Here is a 23,052-nt window from a genome sequence, read left to right as displayed (position 1 = left end):
GAAATTTGACCTTATAAAGCTCCTTGACGTGGTTAGAGCAATAGGCTAGCGCCTATCTTGTTTAATAGGGCTGATACTCGAACTAGTCTATATAAGTGTGGTCGGCCTCGAAGAATTCCTCGAGAGAAAAGACCTATTTCTAGTACTTATCGTTGTCTCTTACTTTATAGACTAACGGGTAAGGTGAGCCTCGCGGTTTCTTAATACCGCGACGGCGTAGAGTGAATAGGGCCTTTTAGTCGGACTCCTAATCTATTGGTTATGGCGGTCGGAAGTTATAGAGCTTAAATAGCTCGTCGGGGTAATTGGTCTATGTAATAGCTTCCTCGCTAAAGGTAACCGGCGGCTAGGTCGTCTCTGACTAAGACGTACTTATTGGCGTTAATACCCTTATAGGTGTATTGCTAGGTGCCACGAATAGGGCATTGCTAGGTGTATATATCGGCGGTCGTATCTCGACGGGCTGGTTGAAATGACCTTATTCCCGTTGGATTTGTTCTATAACTTAGGCTCTCCTAAGATTATACGCTTCTCTTTCCAATTGTTCGAGTTCTCTTATTTCTTATTCGGTGACGGCACCCTAAGCCGTTGGTTCGGTCGGCGGGAATGGCCTAGTCGGTTCCTAGATGGGTTCTATGGTCGGGGGTTCGACGGTTCTAGGTGCATTCCTAACTGGCCTATTTAGGGGGTCTTCGCTAGACTGTCTAGCTAAATGCCCTTCGGTGAAGCGCTGAGAGCGACGCGATGCCATGGTCAAATGGGTGGGTTCTACCGGGCAAACCTTGGTTGGTAGAGCGTTCAGAATTGTGAGACCACGCAGTCTCTAGGTTTAGGTAGGTAAGCGAGGTAGATGGCCTAGTTATGCGTGCAGTACAATAGGGTGTATTGTATGAAGAGACTGAACGCTGGTCCTTCCTAGGACTAGCGAGAAATGCTTATATACACGACTGGCCTATTCGTGGGCGGTGAGGTCCTAGATCATCCTTTCACGTACGTCCTGAGGCATCTATCTATGCCTCAGGCGTCATTGACCTCCTCAGTCAGGTAGTGGTCCTGACAGTTCTCCTGGAGTGCACTATTTAACATGGGAGATCAGCGTTGCGGTGAGGAAGCGCTGACGTGTTGACACCTGTATGATGTTGATCCTCTGACAGTGCGAGAGATCTGTGCATGATTCCTGAGGACTCCGTTACATGATCATAGATCATAAGATCACTAGGATCATTGAAGGCTATAAGGTTTAAACCATTAATAGACCTTCTAATAATAGGTATAGCTAATAAGCCTTTATATCAATAAGCTTTTCGGATCTAAGCCTTAGATAAGATATAGCTTAGATATACGCTTATACTAACATAGGTGATCTAGATAAGTGGTTTGACTTATAGTCCTATAATTAGTAAGTTCGAGGGTTATATAGCTAAGCGGGGAAACAATAGAATTTAGCCTAGCTAGACGCAATTAAGACGAGAGCAAAAGTCAACTTGTAAAAGGGAAAGGAGTCCGGGCTCCACTCCCTCCTAGACCTAATAATCTCGTCCTTATATTGAATAAGAGTACCGGCTTGTCAGGACCACTACCTGACTGAAGAGGTTGATGACGCCTGAGGCATACATAGGTGCCCCAGGACATACGTGAATGGATGATCTAGGACCTCACCGCCCACGAATGGGCCAGTCGTGTATATAAGCATTTCTCGCTGGTCCGTTGGAGGGACCAGCGTTCAGTCTCTTCATACAATACACCCTATTGTACTGCACGCATAACTGGGCCATCTACCTCGCTTACCTACCTAAACCTAGAGACTGCGTGGTCTCTGTCAGGACCCCGACCTGACAGGTGCCTGAGGGTGCCTGAAAAGTATACTGCGAGCCTTTGGGCTGCGCAGTGCGCTGATAGATAGGCGCATGCATGGACCATGGAGGTCGTGCACTTCGCTTAGTCCCTTAGCTAAGCGCACCTTATATTTATTGCACTCGCTGGCCTTCGCATGAAGGCCAGCAATTAGTCTCTTATTGCACCTGCATATACACTTCGACGATAGTCTCTACTTCCCGTACTCATACTGCTACACTAGGACCTCGCAGGGTCCTAACAGTCTCACAGGTAGTCGGTCGCGCTCCGTCCGTACCGCTTTAGTGCGAATTATATAGCTAGTTTTCGTATAAACTAACTAGCTAATACGGGCTATAGCGACTATTAAATCCTATATCGCGTAAGTAGCTATTTCGGTCGGATCGGATAACTCGGCGTTAGGTGCTTCGACGTAGCCGAGAAGGTCGTCTAGGTTAATACCCTAGAGATAAACTACCCACTAGGTCCGTCGAAGCTATAGATTCGCGTTATCGCGCTCGCTAGCCTCGATTAACTAGGGTAGTTCACTTTCCTCTTTAAATGCTAGTTCAATTTTATTAATAAGCCCGTCGCCGACCTCGGTCGCTAGTATTAAATCGGCCCTAGTAATAGCATCCGCCCTAAGCGTACGCACCCGAATATAATGAGATCCTAGCCCCTAGCTAAAGACTCGCTAGTATCGTACGACGCGCGTAAATTGCTAAATTTATTACTCAGCCGCTAATAACCCTTACTAGCGCCCCGGTCGCAACCCTAACTAGCCTAGTTCCTGCACCCCATCAAAACATCTCCAATTTTCAATCGCTCTTTCCTCAATAATTACTAGGCGGTGCATGCTCCGAAGCAAATAGGGGATAAATTATATAGTCTATTATAACTTGCCAAAATTTAAGGTCGATCCGAGTTCATTAGACCTTAGGAGTTAGGTCGAGAAAAGAACCTAGAGTTAGGTCGGACCCACTTTTTTACTCCCATAGTGAAGGGAAAGCCCTAACCTAGAGTCAGCCCTGACTCCAGCACTCCCCGTGGGATAGGGACTGAACCAACTCTCTTAGAAAACAGCACCACCAGACCCTCCTTCGAAGACACTGAGAGTCCAGGATTGAACGAGAATTATCGCATTCTCCTTGTTCCTTCAGACAGATAGAGACCGCAATTCCAGTCCAATGTCGTCTATCTTTATATCCACCCGTAAGGTTGCCGCAATACGACAATAAAAGGAGTGCTTGAACAACAGCAACCTCGTCCGGTTCGAAATCGAACTCGTAAAGCAACTACAATTTGAATAAATGAAGTACATATTAGCCACGGAGCACAAGCCAATTCTTTAGGGAGAAAACATACCTTTGCGCGACTAAAAAGGACTCGTATGGCCTTTTCTCGTGTGAGAAATCCCATGTTCCTGAAACTGCTCAGATTGACATAGAGCGCACAATAAACATGATACTTTGGAACACGAGTAAGCTCAATGTGCCTTCATATTTATTGTCTCCTTCAACAGCACAGAGTAAGCTTTGCAGATTCACAACTGGTAAGGTTGGATGCACGTAGTTGATATAACTCCGGATCAGTTCGTCGCGGAATTCTGTACTTGGGATTTCAAACGCCTCTTTTCGACTCAGATACTCTAGAGATTCTTCACTTATGTTCTCAGGCGGTGGGCGGATGAATAAGCACAATAATGGCGCGACTGTGGGCAAGTGATTGGTTGATTCTTCAACGATCTGCCGATTTGGAAGCTCAGAGAGGTTGGGACGAAGCGAAGAATGACTTTTCCTCTCGCTCGAGTAGGTCACCGAATCTTTGGTGGTGTTTATTTCGAAATCGTCGAGAAAAGGTGAGAAAGCCACTATTTTGTCCCGGTTCGGAGCGGACGAGTTAGGACTTGGGTTTTCATCTACCCTGTCCAGCGGTGACGGCTGCCGATATATTGTTCTAGTTTTGAATTCCTTTCTGCTACTTGGTTGTTTCTGGCTGCAAATTGTTATCAGGTGTGGATACTTGAGCTGGTCAGCTAATTCTCACTTACTCTGGGCGCCTTCGTCTCATGACGTTACAGTTCAGATGGTCCAGTGAACAATTTGTGCATGGTTTTGCGAAAACTACGTCACAGCGTACTTTTCGTGACCGACATTGCGCACAAGCAACTGAAGCTCGCTTCTTTTTCCCTTCGCTGCTGCGTTCCAAGGAACTTGTAACTGTGTGGGGCTCTTCCATCGTAAAACCAACTGATTGTTGAATATATATAAACAAATCACACCTCACGACTTGTCTATTGACGTAGCAAGCGTAAGTGTTTGTCGTTATTTCGTGGCGATAGATGGGGTTACAAATGGTGTAGTTATTTGCAGACTAGACTCCGGTAAATCTGGTAGAGAATAAGGCTAAAGTAATGAGCCTAAGACCCTGTAACAAGATCTGAAGCGATGTGCATGATGCTAGCATGACTAATCGTTCGCGTCAAGAGTGATTGGGGTTCGAAGCTGGTAGCCTTGTTCGAAGTCCCATTTCAGGAAGCAGACAGCGAGGTACATCAGCCTCGCTTTCAGGTAATATTTTCAACCTGAGAATTCAGCGTATTGACTAGTACTCGACATGTTCAATTGAATCTGTTGATTGAAGCGCGAGGATCTGTACCCAGAGGCAACTCCCCGATGTGTTACGACAATGCACTTCCTAGTTAATCCGGATTATAATGCAAATACTGCGGGGAAACAGGAGGACGATAATGCCGAATCTCAAGATAACTAACGTAATCTACCGCCAAGCTCATCACACGGCCGAGCTGATCGCTTCGAAACACATAGAAAATGCGATACATTACAACGTCATATCTCCTCAACCATGCGTGGTTTTTACTCAAGTATTAGCAACCACACTATTATAACTATAAAGAAATGCATGCTCAAATTTTTTTTTCGATTTCAAGAAGTATTTAGTGCCATTACCATTAAATACGCGGTATTTTAGCAACTTGATGAAAATGATACGTATTCTTAGGTCAATATTCATAATAATCTTCTCAAAGTCATGTCATTTATCAGGAACATTGTTTTGGGATTTCAATGCCCTACCTAAAATTTATATGACTCTTGGGAGATGAATTTGTAGCTATCGCATTTATATATGTTTTGGAGCGAGCAGCTCGGCCGTAGATTACGTTAATCGCTTAGCACAATTGGTAATCGCCTCTAGAAAAACTCTTAAATTTGGAAATCGAAGTTTCCAAAAATTCCTCGAAAAATGCGGCTGGTGGCTTGAGACCCAGCCCGGATCACTAAAGAGCTCGCCGTCACTTTCCACGGTTTTGTATACCCAACCGATGCAAATGCATCTGCATTTCCTCTGGCCTTTCTCTAAAGCGAGTCAGGCCGCCGATGGTGGTTGGTTCCTGGGGTTCTCGTATCGACGGTGGCAGGGAACAGCGAGCCCCTTTTCCCTGCCAGCAATTGGTCTTTCAACCTTCATTTCTTGACTCCGAGGCTCTACATACGTCCTGCTTCGCGAATTTCCATCGACATTCAAAACACCCAATTCCGGTCAAGTTCATCCCAAACCGATCTTTGAGATACAGGATCCGTGAAGCAATTATTCTCGATTATTGTCAGGCACCAACACATTGCCGTGAATCATGAAATTTTACGTGGCCCAGATAAACCCCGTGTAGTGAAGAAAGGGGCAAATGGTTGCACGGAATGCTCTCGCATACCATTTTGAGCTTCACGTCATAAAAACACGATAAATTTCACATTGTGATTGCTATTAAATGTAAAATAGGCACTTCGCTTACTCTCAAATCCCAACGACTACTCTGCCCTGCAAATTCCCTGTAGACATGCGCTGGAATATCTGTAGCGTCAACTGTGTCAGCGTCTAATAATAGAAAATTGCAGTTGACTGCGCGTCGTATGCAAAGGTTGTGACTTACATCCGTGAGGTTTTCCAGCGGCTCTAGAGTATAATTTGTCTTGACGATTCCTCGGGCCGCCATCTCTAAAATAGCCTCCGCATCTTTCTTATTTCCCACTGAGACAGCCGTAATGTTCAGCTGGGATACGATGAGGTGGGAAGGCTTCGCACTGCCAATGGGTACAGAAACTCCTTCCGGTATACCAACACACACCAAGGTGCCACCAAACCTCAGGAATTGTAAAGCTTGTGTGTAGACATCGTTGCTGGCTGCGCAAACAATTGCGGCATGGCTACCCAAATTGCCAGTGAGGCTCTTCACTTCCTCGATAATTGACGCAGAGTCTCCTTTCGTGACATCGACAAAGTGTTCGGCCCCGCTGTCCATTACCAGTTGTTTCTTGCTCCCATGGTCAATTCCGATGACTCTAAGTCCAAGTCCTCGGGCAGCAACCTGGACTCCAATGTGGCCAAGTCCACCGCCGGCTCCGGATATGACAAGCCAGTCACCTCCACGCGCATTGGATTTCCGCAACGCCGCATACATGGTGATGCCGGCACAGAGCATAGGCGCGGCGTCTGCCGAAGAGAGGGAATCCGGTATTGGAGTCACATAATCAACTGGTCCAACCACATATTGCTGAAATGTGCCTGGTCTGAAATACCCCGAGATGGTTCGCCCGAAGCAGACCCCATCAGCTTGATCTATGCAGGCCGCTGTTCCATACTTAGATGCAGTTCACCCAAAATTGGAGGAATGGCCTACCGCAGCGATTGCAGACACTTCCTACCCATTTGATACCAACTCTGTCTCCGATCTTCATAATTGTATCCTTCACTCCGGGGCCCAGCTTAACAACCATCCCGACACCCTCGTGACCGCCTACTTGACCTATTCGACATAGACAGTGAGTAGATAGATCTTTGGAAAGGAGTGAAATTTCCTACCCTTTGGGGTGGGATGGGGCATGACATCCCATGAATTGGTCATGACGGCTAGGTCTGAGTGGCAAACACCCGAATGGGTGCTAGTCGGAGTTATCAGTCACGCTGTCATATCTCGATTCCGCAATTGCGAACGAGGATGATAAGCTCCAAGAGAGTATAGAGATAGGAATGAACGACTCACAGCCTGACCAAAACTTCTCCCACGTTGAGTTCCGGAGTTGCAACATCAACAATCTTCGTGCTGACTCTGCCCGGGTTATCGTATATGGCAGCTTTGTGGGTTTTGGGGGTTTCTCCTGACATGGTGATGAATTAGGTGGTCCTCTCTTTGACATGTAATAAAGGCAGTGTTTCGCGTGTCGGATTTTTAAATATGTGGTCTGAAGCTGCGTCTCCAAACTCAGTGCCACGGGCCACGAGGTGAACGGAATTGGCCATATTAATTGAACCGAGGGCAAGGAGATCCACAAGTTATTGTTCGGACGAAAGGAACGGGGAAGGACCTGCGGAGTTTTCCATCGACCGGAGCAGCATCATGGTGGGTGTTTTTGGAGAGGGGCTGTCTTGATTTTTCGCGCCTTTGCGGGGGCCGGGGCAAGGGCACCAGAAGCGTTATCAGAGGCAGGTCTCAGCGAGACTGTTCTTTTTCGCGCTAGAATGAGGTCCATACGGTAGTCGTAGGGGTCGTCTGGAATTATCCCGGATTCTAATTTGTGTCCATGTTTTCAATGCCTGGAACTACCGATAGATGAGAGATCCAATATGTAACACTCTATTTCTATAATCGACGTATACGCCCTCTGAATCGAAACTATCGAATCGGAATAATCAAATATTGGAGCCACAGTACCCGCGAAATGACCTACAATGAGATTTCACACACCTTATATCATTTTTAGACTAGAAAGGTGACATGGATCTAAAACGGTGTAGTTACGATGGAGTTACATGGTGAGCAAAGCGAATAATTCATCATGGGACTCTATAGGAATTTTCCGACAAGGACAAAGCCATAGGCGGCTATTCAAAGCTTAAGTCTTTTGGCAAAAAGAGAGACGAATAGGACACCTGTTCTCCAGTGTAGAATTTTTGTCACCATTTGCCTAGACCGGTGAGGACATTGACGGTAGTAAATATAACGACTACATATTCACCGACAGTTGCGGCCTTATCTGAGATGCCTCCAAACGAAAAATGCCGTCGATGATAGCGTAATAAACAAAACCTTCATTCCAAATCTTCCAATCATTGTCTCCTCGACGACTCGTCCAACATGGCTGGTGTTGGAATCGGTCAGGGTCTTCGCATAGGAGCCAGAGACTAGATAATCCGTCCACCGTATGGCGGATGTGAGCTTTTGATATTCGATAACAGTACCACTCCAGTTGTTGGTGATGAGCCCGTCCTCCATCTTATACCAACTCTTGCATGTAGGATTGGCATATGTACTCTTTAACAGCTTTTCTTGGATCTCCTCATTGAACAGCTGGACTGTTTGCTGGGAAGGGCTGAGGGCCAAGGATTTATTTCGTGCCTTTGCTTCACAGACCTTTTTGATGATCTCGGAGATGTAGCGAGACTGTGCTTCGATCATCAGAATGATGGAGTTGTGTCCAAGGTTTGTATTAGGCCCATAGAGCATTGCGAAATTGGGAAGAGATTCCACGGTCATGCCGAGATATGCTCTCGCCCCACCCTGCCAAATGTCTTGAATCGATCGCCCCTCCAGGCCATACACCTTGATTGGGTACAAAAATTCAATCGTGCGAAATCCCGTTGCAAGGACGATCATGTCGACCTTGTACTCATTGTTTTCAGTGGTGATGCTATCTGACGTGATGGATTTTATTTTCTCTGTCTCTAGGGCCACATGTGGTTGGTCCAAGGCCGAGAAGAGGTCATCAGAGATAATGACACGCTTGCAACCCGGAGGGTAGTCCGGTGTCAGGTTTTTGATGAGCTTTGGATTGTTTTGAATCTGTCTCTTCATGAGATCAAGGCTCATGCTACGCAGAAGATCTTTGCCATTCTCGTCATTAGTAACAATTGCATCGAAGAGCGCCGATTCTCTGATGTCCATGAGTTCTGCACGGTACCTTCGGCGGGCACCAGGCACGTAACGGTAGAGATTCCGCCGCCATTGAGGGATATCGGCATCTTCCCGAGGTATCACCCAGTTTGGTGTGCGTTGGAATACTGTTACGTTCTTCGCATCCTTTGCAACTTCTGGAATGAGTTGAGCAGCGGTCGCTCCGCTCCCGATGACCGCAATCTTCTTCCTTTCGGTCTTGTGGTTCCAGTCCCAACGTGCGGAGTGGAGGATCTTTCCTTCGAAAGTGTTGATGCCTGGGATTTCTGGATAATAAGGGGAGTTCAGCTGGCCGACAGCGGACACCAGAAAATCCGATGTTATGGTGTATGAATCGGTTGTTTCGGCATCCTTTGAGCCACTCGAAACTCGGACCGCAGTCTCCCACTTGGAGAGACGGTCACTCCATCGCGCCTCCTCAACAATCGTGTTAAAGCGGATGTACTCGTATAACCCCCATTTCTGAGCGGTCCTCACGAGGTAGGTGTGTATTTCTTTTTGGCTGGAAAATTCGCGAGTCCAGTCGGACGCCTCAAAAGAGTACGAATAAAGATGGCTCCACACTAGATGATTGTTAGCAAAGTCATTTAATGTCGGCACATAGAAATGGCATGAGGTACCATCACATCGACTCCCGGGGTATCTGTTGTCACCCCATGTCCCGCCGACATAGCTGCTCTTCTCGACAATGATGAAATTGTGACAATTATGTCGTCGAATTAAGTCGATTGCCATGCAGATACCTGTATAAAGAGTGAAATCAGCCCGTATTCAATGCGTAGATTAATCCACTTATAGGTCATTACCGGAGATGCCAGCCCCGATGATGAGCACAGTGGGATTGCTGTAGTCTGCGTTTTGGACAGGCTGCTGATATCTTGCTGCCATATTTGCTGTGTTGGTCGTTTTCTCTGGCGGTGAATTTTATGACGTCGGGCCAGTAGGAAAATCAAAATTTGGCAATTCAATGTGAACAATTGAAGAGTAAGTTCTTGCAAAGCCTACACAGATGAACTATCAATAAATACCGACAGCAGCGGGCGTAAGCACAAATTTTTCTCCGTTCTTAGAGGCCGAAATTGAATGATCTCAACAAAAGGTTCTAGGAAGCGATTAATTGCGCCACAGTGAGGGCAAGTGACAACGAGTTCAACTCAGCTAATTAGAGTTTGGTATTTGTGATAGTCATGTTGGGCTCATTAGCGTGTGGGGTTGGGTGCATTGGATTGCGGAGGTACATTAAAATGAGTGGCGGTACCACAAGCGATATGATTCTGGTCTGATGGTGGGTACTATGGCTCAAATATCCTCGGTTGTCGCTGTGACTTACTGCTCCGGGCTAACGGAATGCTCACTGTTGCTTAACGTCTTAGATCATACATACCGATGGGTCTTCCCCCTCCGTAAACACAGAACGACACATGATCGTACGTTATGCAACACTGCGCTAGATACCTTCATCCTGTTTTGCGAGATATTAGCAAGAATCCAATATAAATTCGACGTGTTCATTTGCAAAAGTAACTGTACTATCTCATATGAAATAGTGTTGTCATTGAAAATCAAAGACAGCCCTTCTTCTCTTACCTTTCACCATGTCAAATTTGACTCTCAATTTGACTGCTCCTAATGGGCTCAACTATATGCAGCCAATTGGATTGTTTATCAACAACGAATTCGTCAGGTCAGCTTCACGGGTAAAGCTGTCAACTATAGATCCTGCGTATGTCTCTATCGGACTTGATAAACAAGACTATACTGACAGATTTGAGCTCTTCAGGACTGAAGCAGAAATTGCAAGTGTGTACGCCGCCTCAACAGATGATGTTGACGTTGCCGTTAAAGCCGCACGGAAGGCTTTTAATGAACCGTCCTGGGCTGGTATCTCGTCGACTGATAGAGGAAATCTGTTGCTAAAACTAGCATCATTTGTCGAGGAAAATGCTCACCATTTAGCTACTATTGAGTCGTGGGACAATGGTTTGTTTTCCCCTAAGGAATGAAACGATTTCGTACTAAACCAATGTTTTCTTGTCCAGGAAAGCCGTACATCCATGCTCTAAATGTCGATATTCCAGCGGTCGCCAACACATTTCGATATTATGGCGGTTGGGCCGACAAGATTCAAGTATATACAATTCGGGAGCCCGTCGGAGTTTGTGGTCAAATTATCCCGTATGTTAAATCCCTCCATATTGAAGTCTAGCTGAATCTTATACGACAAACAGTTGGAATTTCCCACTGGTGAGAGCCTATGGAGTCGGCATTGAGCCGTGGTATCGTCTTCATTACAGTCCATGACAGCTGACAACTTGCCAGGCCATGGCCGCATGGAAACTTGGTCCTGCCCTTGCATGCGGAACACATCGGTACTAAAGCCTGCAGAGCAGACTCCACTGTCCATTCTATACTTGGCAACTCTTATCAAAGAGGCAGGGTTCCCTCCAGGAGTCGTTAATATTCTCAACGGGCACGGCAGAACCACGGGAGACGCCATTGCTACCCATGTCGATGTCGACAAGGTTGCTTTTACAGGATCCACAGCGACTGGTAGACGGATCATGCGATCAGCAGCTCTCATCTTGAAGAACATTACCCTCGAGATGGGAGGCAAGAGCCCCCTTCTAGTTTTCGATGACGCGGACTTGAAATCAGCTGTTGCCTGGGCACACGCCGGTATTATGTTTAACCAAGGCCAAGTCTGTACTGCCAACAGTCGGATTTTAATCCAAGAACGCATTTACGATCAGTTCCTTGTTGCCTTTAAGGAACGAGTGAAGAATGTCTCTAAAATAGGAAATCCATTCGACGACGCCACCTTCCAAGGTCCTCAGGTGACCCAAGCTCAATTCGACCGTATCGTGAGTTATATTAACAGCGGGATCGCGGAAGGAGCATGTCTAGCATATGGGGGTAAGCCTTATAAAAATGTTAATGGTAAGGGCTTCTTCATTGAGCCGACCATCTTCACGAATGTGAAAGACGAGATGAAAATCTGCCAAGAAGAAGTGTTCGGGCCCTTTGTGGTATTCTCGCCATTCAAGACGGCGGAGGAAGCGGTACGCAGAGCCAATGACACCCCTTTTGGTCTCGCAAGCTCAGTATGATCTCCAAAAAACCCCTATTGTTCATAAATATTAATGCATAGACAGGTCTTTACACGAGACATTAAGAAGGCGCATCGCGTTGCGAGAGCCATCCAGGCAGGAATGGTATGGATCAATTCAAGTGGCGATTCAGACTTCCGGTAAGCTCAACTATCCCGAACTGTCAACCTCTTTTTTCAAGGACCACTGACTGACAAGTGCGCTTAGTATCCCATTCGGAGGTGTAAAACAGTCTGGTATGGGCAGAGAGCTGGGAGAGGCTGGCCTTGCAGCATATACCAATCTCAAGGCTGTTCATGTAAATTTGTTTTGTAGTTTTGGACCGAAGGAAGTCGCTTCTCAAATATATCATGGGCTTGACGCTTTACAGTAAACTCCTGTTTTCGGCACGCCCAGGTTAGGCACGCATTTTCATTCGGCACCAATATCTGTTGGATGGACCCACCTTTTTGGGTTTTCTCATATATAAGAACGCCATCCATCTGGCACACTTTTGTCTGGCACACAAAATTCCCCTACACATCTTGCTTAGTCACGTAAATAGACCAGGATGAATATATATATATATTCGGTCCACCACTCTTTTGGATGAGAGGAAACACGGGAAGTGGCATGACTACTCTAGACCAAAAACAGACTAGTGTTTACTAGATTAGGTTTAGTGCAGTACTAGCGGCACACTTTCATTAGAAACACCGAAATTCTGCTGCACGGAGGCCCGTGCCGAAAACGGGAGTTTACTGTATCAAGCACATATGTTAAGAAAGATCTACTTGCGGGGTAGAAAGCCCGTTGATCAGGTAAGGATGAAAAACACCAAGTCAGATTCGTGACAAGACTGTTTCTTGAGGAGTTCGAAACCTCCTCCTCATAACACCAATTTATATACAGTCTTCTTTTAACAAAACAAGAAATGCAATAAGGATCAACGAAGCGATCGGGCGCCTGAGCTGAGAGGCTTGTGTAACCAGTTGACGTGGTCTGCATGCGGGGCTACCCTTCAGCTACGCCATCGAGAGGGTGCCGACTGACCGCCGAAGGGTTACCGCCTTGACGGGGCCTTTGCTCCCCCTCTAAGCCTGAGGCATCGACCTGCGAATAGCTTCATGGCAGGGTATCATGACAACATATCTCTGATGTCTGACCTTAAATGCGTACTTTACACGTAAATGTTGGAACCAAGGCCAATTCCTAGCAACAGGTGTTTCTGTTGTCTAGAATTTGTCACTCCCTTCTATAAGAGTCAGCAGCATGCCCTATGTAAAATATTAAACAATATAAACGCCTTTAAATTTAACTCCGGTTTGCTTGTTGCTAATAGCTAATATATAATATGTCACTCGCAACATGCATAGATCAAGGGACGCCCGGCCCTATCTCTATCAGAGGTCGGCAAGTCTCTGAACTCACCCTATTGGAAGGGACCTAGGGAACGAAGGACACGCTGAAAACGATCTATTCAGAGATGTGTAGGAAGCTAAGATCTGAAGAGGGATAGGATGTGACGGGCCAGTACCCAGCTAGGATCACGTGCTACCGTGTGCCTATACTTTACTTGTTTGCTCCACGATTCCACCCCGAATCCTTTCCTTCTCTAGAGGATCTAAATAGGTGGAGATTATGTGGCCATATAGCAGTCTGACCTACGAATAACCCAAACATGTGACTTTATCCATGATGTCTTTAGTAAAGCCTCTTTGTCTTATCGACGCCTCTATCATCATTGAATTCCACTTCGATAACTCAAAGGAATTATCTAAGTGAGATTGACGCTTGCTGTGACTACTAGCCATGATCTAACTATTGGCCAAGTATAAACCAAATACCATTGACCAAATCTTCCAAAAATTGCGCACGCTGCTTCAGCTGGGGAAATATCCAGAAATAGTGCGGCATCCCTTCATATTCGGTTATCTTATTCGGCACCCTATGTGTACTAATGAGTAAAGTGTGACAAAGATAATTATTTAAAGTCACTTACTTGTGGTTGTCCAGTTCCTGCTTGAAGAGCCTGGCATCGTCTCTTAGAGGGTCCGCCGTACATGAAACAAGATACGTAGGCGGTAGTTCTCCGATTCTTGGATTGCACAATAGAAAAATAGATGGATCTGTTGGCGCTGCACCATAATTTTCTAAAAGGATATCAAAAAGGGCAGCTCTTATGGAAAGAGCGTTATACGTACCAAAGAATATATCCATGGAAGTCCTGTTAATAACTGGTGTCGCTACGGATTCTGCGTAGGATTTGTACGCAGATCTGTGCTTTGAAGGCACACCGTCTGGATGCACGGTGACGGGTACGATTGCAACGATGCCAGTGACATTTATCTCTTGATCGAGGGTTTTCAACACGACGGAAATAGCCAAGTTTCCTCCTGCAGAACCTCCTATTGTAAATAGTCTTGTTCGGTCTCCACCCAGACCAGAAACATTCTTCCATGCCTATAACATGATAAGCATCTCCGTTAATGCATCTCCGTTAATAAGCCGGGATCACTTACCCAAATGAGTGCGTCTACAGCATCATTGTGCGCAGCTGGGGCTTTGAATTCAGGAGCAAGACGGTAGGCTACCGCGATTATAATGGAGGGGACCTGAACCGCAACGTGAATGCATGTTGCTTTTCGAATGTCAAAATGTGGATAACAGAGTTATAACCTTCCAAACGTACCCTCTTCCGCTTCGATGTTTCCAGAAGCCCAACCTCCGCTGTGGAAGCTATGGAATTGTTAGTCACAGCTAGATTAGTGAACTAACTAACTAGTTAGTTAACTAAGTGCAATTTCCAGGAGTGTGCTTACTAAACACCGACTGGCAGTGGGTCCTGAGTAGCTACTTCTGGCGTGAACACTCGAACACGAAGTCCCGAATCGGTAGCACGTTCCTCTACTTCAAAATTAGATCAGCCCCAAAAAGGTTTCAGCTCACTTCAATCATTACCAATCCTCGGCTTAGGATTTGGCACAGGGTAAGTAGGATTCAAGGTATCCGCGATGTGGTTGGAAGCTGCTCTTATTTCTTCAATGCTGCCGAGCAAAACGGGACGAGATCCAAGACCTTGTTCAAGCTACTTATTTCTGTAAGTCCTGTCAGGTGTAACTACAAGGGGGGAGGGAGGGGGAGAATTTACCAGCAGCCAATCTGGGTGAATGGGAACCGGCATCTTTGTAAGCTTCGTTTGTCTCTTGATTATACGTGAATAACCGAGACTACAAATAAGGTGGCGAGGAGCAGTGTGCAGTCGTCCCCTTTATAGGCTTCGTGTATTATCCGCCCTAGTTAACAGGCGACCAGTTTCCGGGGTTCCTTTTTTTCGTTTTGGAAGCTGCCAACTTTTATGACGTTGCCGGGTTGGGCGTGGGTCCCTCCGGCCTCAAGTATAGCAGTCGACAGCGAGCTACGGCTCATAATTCAAAGGAGTTTGATTAAGTTTTTGCTCACCTCTAGATGCGTCAAGAGCCGTTAACACACCTGCAGTAATAGACAGGATCGAAGTAAACTCCTATATCAGCTAGACTGGGCAGAGCCGGCCATTGGCATTGACTGTACTCCCTGTTGACCAGTGACTGGCTTCCTCTGACAGAAATGGTACAATTTACGCAATGTCATCCACCTCCGATATCCTCGCCGCGGCTGGAATTTCCTTGATCAAGTATGAAGGCCACAAAACCCATTCCGATAAAGGACAGATACTCGAGCTTCGTGCTTTTAAACTGGCTTTTGGTATTTTCGACAAGTAAACCAACATTTTGAGACGGCGAACTTCTTTAATCGCAAATCAAATGACTGTATCCAGACCAAGTCTACTTCGCTATTCCCTCATTGTTCCTGCTTAACATCCACCATGGCCGTCAAAATAATGCAAACCATGTCGGCCTCCCGAGACCATTCCAATCACTGTGAAATAGCCTTGGGTTCTTCAAAAGCAATTCTCGAGTACGCCAGCCAATTCATGCCACTGATAGCGCATACCACCGAAAAAACCACTATAGCCCAATTCATCGTATCCGTAGTGACCGGTATGTATGGCGGAAAGCAAAGCCAGACAAAAACGAAACAGATCCAAAACACCGAGATAACGTTCAAAACCGTACCGAACATATGACCCAGATTAAAATAATGAGCGGTAGAGAAGCCAGTGCGTTTCCCGATCAGGGAGCAAAGAATAGGAATACCGTACGAAGCGAAAATGCAGAGGACTGCGGTCCCTAGGATTGCGTTAAGGGCCGTCGCGGAGCCGAGCTTCAGCAGCCCGATGAGGATGCAGGCGAAAGCGGAAAAACAGACACTATTAACCGGTACCTTCCAGCGACCGCTGATTCGGGCCATGAAGGGAGAGAAAGGGACGCCGCCGTCGCGGGCGAGAGACCACCAGATACGGCTAAAGGTCGTCATCATTGTGACGCTAGCGCAGAGGAAGCATGTGATGAAGACTAAAGAACCGACTATAGTCAAAGGGAAGGATTCGAGAGAGTCGACCATTAATTGGATTACCGGTTGGCCGCCGACAGGATTGAGCAGATTGTCTGGTTTTGTGATGCAGAACATATATACCAGAATCATCGGTAGTCCACTAGCAGCGCTCGCCAGGGCACTGATGAACATGACCTGCGGAACCTGACGTTCTGGCCTTGGGAGTTCTTCGGCCATGTGTGCCGCGCTGTCAAAGCCGTTGACCGCCGTGAGTCCAGGAAGGAGACCGAGGAAGAAGACGACGCCGTTAGACGACCAACCGGTCTGATTGACAAACGCTTTGAAAACATAATCGGAGCTTTGCTTGGGTTTCGCACGGACCAGGAGGACGATAAGGACGAAAAGAGCACCAGCATTGATATAGATCACCAGCCCCTTGAGAAATTGAGGGTACCATTTGAAGAAGGGGATATTAGGGAACAGGGTAAAGACGCCGACAGCGAAGTACCCTACGTAAAAGTGCCATGGCAACGTGATAAAGGTGGGGTGGCATATCTGTACGAGGGCCCAGATCAATTGCGATGAGATAAGGAGTGCGGCAGAAGTCCAGAAGAAGTAGCCCGCCGCTGTGAGCCAACCGACCAAGTAACTGAGGCCACGCCCGTGCCCACGAGGAGCCAACTTTGCGGTCCAATAAATTTGCCCTGCGAAACAGAGTCAATTAGGAGGATCTGTCAAACATGGTGGCTTCCGAGACCAATCGAAAAGTGCAAGAGCCGGAAGAGAAGGCGAGCAATTACCTGAAGAGTGCGGATACTGCGCTGCCATTTCTGCCAGGGAGGCACAGATGCACATATCTAGACATACTGCAAGAATGTACCCATAGAAAAATACAGGGCTGCCTCCTACACCGATAACAACGGAGAGGTAGGTGCCGACGGCCAAGGGCGTGGACGTGACGGAGAAAGATATCCCCAATGTGCTCCAGAGACTGAAAGGCTTGTCGAGCTGGAGGCACCACACTTCACCCGAAGCAACATCGTGGCCCGGATGTTGTTCGGAGATGGTGTCGGGGGTCTTCATTTCCATGTCCTTTTCTCCCATAGTTTTCGACAAGAAGATGAGTTGAGATTTGACCAGAATGATAGCGAGTTGTAGAGCTGAGCGGAGAGGTATCAGAGCTCTTGCTGGAGGGCAAGGTAAATTAGGTCGAAGTAGATAGGGCTTTATACCTACATTAGGGCCTGCTATAAGACGTCTCGCAATTATTGGTATTTCGGTCCCCGGATAAGAAAGAGGCTTGGTCGGCGTCTCTCATATGTGTGGCTGTCAGCTGCTACAGCTTCACCAAGGATTCAGAACGCCTTGCGAATTAAGGTTGGCATACCGAAGCTTATCGCCACAGGTTCTCCGCTATCTATAAACTAGGGTATTAACGAGACGCAACTTCCGGTTTCTGTTGGGGCTGATACATGTGAGCACCAGGCCGCTCTCTGGGGAGGCTTGAGACCTCCACTGGTGCCTAGAGGGGGCGAACCACGCCGTTGACGCTAGCGATGATTGGAAAGTCACAGCGAGAAGTTGGGGTAATCTAGAACTGAGAACTTTAAACACCCCTCAGTTCTTCGTCATTGAGGTCACGTTATGGGTCTAGTGTCGGCAGTCTCGGCCGGTCGGCCATACTCCAGCCGATAACGCATGATAAGACCCGGCCGAGCCCTCCTTCCAACGGCAGGGTCTCTGTGTCAGTTGCCAATTTCAAAACCTGCAACTACCTAGCGTTTCCACACCGACCCTACCATGACCCGGCGTGCTACCCTACGATCCAGGAAGCCCGTCAAGCGATCCAAGACGTTCACCGGGTGCTGGACCTGTCGCTCTCGCGGAGTAAAGTGTGATGAAGGCAAGCCGATATGCTCGCGATGCGAAAAAGGCCTCTTCACTTGCGCGGGATATGGAGTGAAGCTGATTTGGCCTGGCGACGGCGCAGCGGGTGCGATCTCTGTCCAAAGACGTCTGCTTAGTCGTGTGCAGTATGAGGCCCCAACTCTGAGTGACCAAGCTCTCGACCTTTTCTTGGAATCCTTGGATTCCTCCGTCACTGACCAGGAATGCTGTGGTCCCTTTTCGGTCTTCAGACTATCGTGGTTTACGATATCGGAGCCTGACACATCGTCAAAGAAAGCTTCTGATGATATTCAATTGAGCGTATGCGTGCAGGAAGACACATCACCGATTCAGAATCTGGAGGCCGACAATGCCAGTATCTCATTTCTATTCGAGCAGGATGCGAGCCCTCCCAGCATCGAAGGGTATATTCATGACATGCCTGAAGAAATGATATTTGACGATCTCAGGCTCCTGCTGGGCACTGATAGCTCGTCGAGCCGTGTTGCATTGGGCTCTGAAAGTTACCAGGACGCGGGTATGCTTCTCGCGCTCTACGACAGTCGACCTGGAACACTGCAGGCCCTTCTGACTGACCATACCCGACTGCATATCTCGCACTTTGATGATCGGTCTCCGCTCGATCCTCATGCGGCACAGAATGTGGAGACGCCCTTGCCTGCGTTGGAGTCAGACTTTTCACTCGAAGACTACATCATACAGATTGAGATGGCCGACTTTCTCCACCCGATCATTCCCCCCGGGACCAGCGAAGAGCGGCAGTTGATGCATTACTGGGTAACGTACCTGAGCAACCTAATGGTCTCCGTAGAGTCACCTGACAACCCCTATCGTACTCTTTGGGTTCCGATAGCCTTGTATTCATCCGTACAAGGGCATGACGTTCCGGGACATGCTGCTCTCCTACACGCTATCTATGCAATCTCAGCCTTTAACCAAGTCCAGAGGTCCAGCACCGGCCGCGGATCCCTCTCCATAACGGCCACAAAACACTATCAGCTGAGTCTCGGATATCTACGAAAGGCGCTGACTGAGGATAGCGGCTCGCAACGAGAAGCCATCTTGGCCACCATCAGCACTATGTCATTTATCGAAGTTATAAACGGGAATTCCTCCACATGGCGTGGCCATCTGAAAGGGGGGCGCGAATGGCTCCGCTCGTTTGAGCGGACCAAATGGAATGGACCGGGGACATCGATACTTTATCAACTCTTCCTGTGTGCGGAAGCTCTGGGCTCCTCGCTTTCGAGTATGGCTTCCAGTGCTCGTTCTGGAAATTTTGTCAACATTTGTGATGAGGAATACACCCACAACTGTGTCTTTGGTGTCACGAGCTTACTTTTAGAATCGGAGTATTGCTTGGATCGATATTTCGGAATCACACTTCCAATATTAGAGGCTATTATCCACATCACCCACCTTTCTGTCCGTCCACGCAGGCCCTCAATGGTTGAGCTTGAGGGCTTGGAAGTCAAAATTCGACTTAACAAACCAACAACACCGTCCCATTCAAATGCATTTGCCGCTTCAGGGAAGCATATCGCAATGGATTATGCACGCGTCTTCTACTACGCATGTTACATTCATTTCAAGCATACGCTTCTCCGTGTCCACTCTCGGAACCTTCAGGACCTTGTCCGCCAAAGTCTCAAGCACTTAGAAGCCATCGAAATTCACGAGGCAACCTCAAGAAACTGCGGGCTCCTGTGGCCTATTTTTATCATTGCGTGCGAGGCTGACGAAAAGGAGTCACGCATCACTGTTAGTAAATGGTTCATGAAAGGACAGTCAGTCGGCGTTGCAAATGTGACATCGGCAGCGAAAGTCGTCGTAGAGGTTTGGCGGAGAAGGGACCTGGCTAAGGGGTGTGGCGTGGACGATTTTGTTTGCTGGGGGAACGTTATGGCAGAGATGGGCTTAGATGTACTTTTACTTTGACGATCTGTGACGCCTTCGTGTGTTTTGCGCCACCGACATCTCAATGCCCATTACGAGACTTGAAGACATATCCAGTCCGACTGATGGATGAGCCATCGAGGCCTAACTGGCCACGGAAGTCACGCCGGAACAAGTTATTTTAGACTTTAGCTAATCCGTTAGCGTTCTGGTCTCGGGGGCTAGCACAGGGCGCAGCACCAGATGCTCACTATCGGTTTCCTTAAAATACGGAATAGCTCGCTGTCATCTGCCATGAAGGTGCAGAAATTGACAGAGAAGCCACGCCTTAGCGACAGTCAATGCCAGTTCAAACCTTACAGCGTTCCTATCCTCGACACCGAATAACTAAAGCGTAGCGTATTGCGATGCTCTTGGTCAATCTATCAATACTAACGTAGTGGATTCGACCCATTTTTCATGATCACCTTTCAGTCTCACTTTGGGCGTAGATCCTTGGAGATAGGTAACCCTATCCCTCCGAGTGGACCGAGCTCTTCCAAAGCGACGTTTGACCATATAATCAATGGCTTCCATATAGCTATATACCGCAATACCGCATTGTATTTAGCCAAGGAAAACGCAGATCTACGCGCTGGAAACGAGAAAGAACGGCAACAGGCTAAGCGGTCGACACGACACATAGCCTACAGCGGTGATATATCGGTCGCAGACGGAGAGGCGTTGGTTGAGCGGCCTACTCAGCCAGCGGAGGATGTTGAGCCTACGCAGCCAGCCGCGGCTAAACAACTTATGCAACTTACACAAAAGGCTGGGCTAAATGTAGTGGTTGTAATCAGATATGGCGTAGGGCCGATAAATTTCCAAATGTAACAGCGTTTTGGTTGTGAAAATACATTTCCAAAATGGAGGGAGTGATGAGATGGCCGACCTGACCGGGGACTACGTTAGTCATAGCAGCTGTTTAAGTTAGTTAACCGGAAGAGAGGACTAAGTAGACCAGCTAAGCGACTAGGATATCGCGATAAGAGGGTTGTGACCTGGTCGGGAGGCCGATACTTCAGAATTAGATTGAGGAGATTGAAGGTTGAAAAAATCCCCCGCGATTTCTAGTGGGTCAGAGATAAGCCAGAAGGAAGGCCATAGCGAGCTAATCATAGCTCTGGATGACCTTCCAAAGTCTCATTGTATCTACGCAACTCACAGCGAGCCAGAATGTAGATCTGTCTCAGACACAGCATACGCTGCAAGGAGATGAAGACCAACATAAAACTACAGCTTCGGCTGCAAGTCATCTCCATTTCCGAAGCATCTCAAAAGTTGTTTGGATTGCGGCGCAGTACGCTGTCGGAGGTTTAACCCCACCCTAATATTGTTGAGGCGATCGTTCAGCAGACCACGTGAGATCAGCCCGGATTTTCTATTATCCGTGTATTCCTTCAGTCGGAAATACTGCTTAGTGGCTCATACTGGTGCACCAATAGGATATCAACAAGTCTGAATTGCTATACTGCCCCTTGCTGGCAATTTATGTGGGCATAATAATGACTAATCTGCGGATGTAGAGTAATTCCTTTCTCAGGGTATCCACCAATGCTGCTGTTCCGACACCTTCAGCTCGTTGACTCGCGATGGAATCCAAGATACCTCATCGACATCCCGACGTATAACTCCCGTTGGCCTAGGTTTGCCAAGACGCTGTGTGAAAGATTTGACTACAAGCCTACAACCAAGTCTCGCTTATAGTATCTGGAAGTGGTGCTGATCTGGCGATAAAGATTGCTGGAAAGCAGAGGCATGAAGTTAAGCACATCCCATCTGACAAGGCCCTGATAGTCGGGATGGCAGACAATTACAGGATCCAAGCCCAACGAGAACAGATACAGTCAATTGCCCAAGCCCTATATGAAAACCTCCGCTGACATTTCAGTCGTCAGACCATGAGGTTAACAACGGTATTCTGGGTAGTGTAAACGCTTCGACAGGCCCTTCACTGCGATATAGGCATATTGATGATATAGAGACATGCTTGGAATACACCACTCCAGCGTTGCTGCGAGTATAATAGAAAGAGTAGGCAGCACTGCAAGTAATCACTCACAATCCCTTTTGGACAGAAAAACAGCTCATAATTCCAATCCTTAGTACAGACAAAGAAGTCTCTTACGCCCGCGGCGTTTACGATTTGTACAGAAAGCGTGGGTTAAGAATATCGAGATCAGAGGCGCAGACTCTAGTATTATTACTAATGAGGATCCTGATAGCGGTATTACGGCCCCTAGGCTCGGAATACTGAACAAAGAGCTGTTACTATATCCACGGGAGTGCAGGTTGAGGATGAGCGTGCCGATACCGATGACGGACGCGCAGCTAGAGATGGGTTATGTGATTAGTACAGAGGCGTTCACGGAGCTACTGCTGTATGGTGGTATCCCAGGGGAAATATGGCGTAAGATGTGAGTTCGATGACTGTCGCGAAATTAGATATGGGACGTGTTCTTTTTCAGATTTGATGGCTAGGTTTGAAGTAAGTATTACATGCAATAAATTAAGGACAGCTATGTTCGTGAGCTTGATATCAGACCAGCGGCCGAAGGGAAAGAGAAATACGGCGAGGTTGAAGGGCAAGGGAAAGTAACCGACTAATATGGGCCACATTCATAACCTAACCCGCAACATTTACATAAATCACATTGCCCACTCGGTCTTCTCTATTCCGAGAAGTTCCCAGCATGACACTCGGCCCAGTGTTTCTCCAGAGGCTGAGCACTGTACTCTCTTTTTCTCTTCTCCGGCTGAGGAGCCCCCGAAATCATTATATCAGTATACACTTTTCTTTCTGTAACTGTTGCAGCAAACAGCCAGCCGGTACCTTGGGTCGGCGGTACCTTGGGTCGGTCGCCATTTACCGAAAGGCAATCGATTTTC

At 47.4% G+C, this 23,052-nt stretch overlaps 4 protein-coding genes across 4 annotated transcripts; 1 reads left to right on the top strand and 3 right to left on the bottom strand.

The window, feature by feature from the left end:
* Window positions 1-5,646: 5,646 nt before the first annotated feature.
* Window positions 5,647-7,014, bottom strand: PENARI_c005G01798 (zinc-dependent alcohol dehydrogenase; the record flags this gene model as incomplete). The annotated part of the gene is made up of 5 exons (XM_022629594.1): window positions 5,647-5,703; window positions 5,783-6,480; window positions 6,530-6,655; window positions 6,712-6,791; window positions 6,893-7,014. The coding sequence occupies 5 exons, from the start codon at window positions 7,012-7,014 to the stop codon at window positions 5,647-5,649; spliced, it is 1,083 nt and encodes a 360-aa protein (XP_022490591.1).
* Window positions 7,015-7,879: 865 nt separating this feature from the next.
* Window positions 7,880-9,688, bottom strand: PENARI_c005G03920 (flavin-containing monooxygenase; the record flags this gene model as incomplete). Its single annotated transcript, XM_022629688.1, has 3 exons — window positions 7,880-9,363; window positions 9,421-9,543; window positions 9,607-9,688. 3 exons carry the CDS (start codon window positions 9,686-9,688, stop codon window positions 7,880-7,882), a joined length of 1,689 nt encoding a protein of 562 aa, XP_022490482.1.
* A 4,019-nt stretch (window positions 9,689-13,707) lies between these two features.
* On the bottom strand, window positions 13,708-17,424 carry PENARI_c005G03541 (uncharacterized protein; the record flags this gene model as incomplete). The annotated part of the gene is made up of 8 exons (XM_022629676.1): window positions 13,708-13,834; window positions 13,889-14,039; window positions 14,091-14,349; window positions 14,409-14,527; window positions 14,579-14,625; window positions 14,709-14,793; window positions 16,002-17,024; window positions 17,121-17,424. 8 exons carry the CDS (start codon window positions 17,422-17,424, stop codon window positions 13,708-13,710), a joined length of 2,115 nt encoding a protein of 704 aa, XP_022490238.1.
* Window positions 17,425-18,120: 696 nt separating this feature from the next.
* Window positions 18,121-20,166, top strand: PENARI_c005G04366 (Zn(II)2Cys6 transcription factor; the record flags this gene model as incomplete). The annotated part of the gene is made up of 1 exon (XM_022629708.1): window positions 18,121-20,166. One exon carries the CDS (start codon window positions 18,121-18,123, stop codon window positions 20,164-20,166), a length of 2,046 nt encoding a protein of 681 aa, XP_022490182.1.
* Between the last annotated feature and the right edge of the window lie 2,886 nt (window positions 20,167-23,052).

This window comes from Penicillium arizonense (assembly GCF_001773325.1).
Source record: "Penicillium arizonense strain CBS 141311 chromosome Unknown PENARI_contig005, whole genome shotgun sequence".
Classification (NCBI taxonomy): domain Eukaryota; kingdom Fungi; phylum Ascomycota; class Eurotiomycetes; order Eurotiales; family Aspergillaceae; genus Penicillium; species Penicillium arizonense.
Note: the sequence above shows the minus strand (reverse complement) of the source record. Positions and strands in the feature narration are given on the sequence as shown.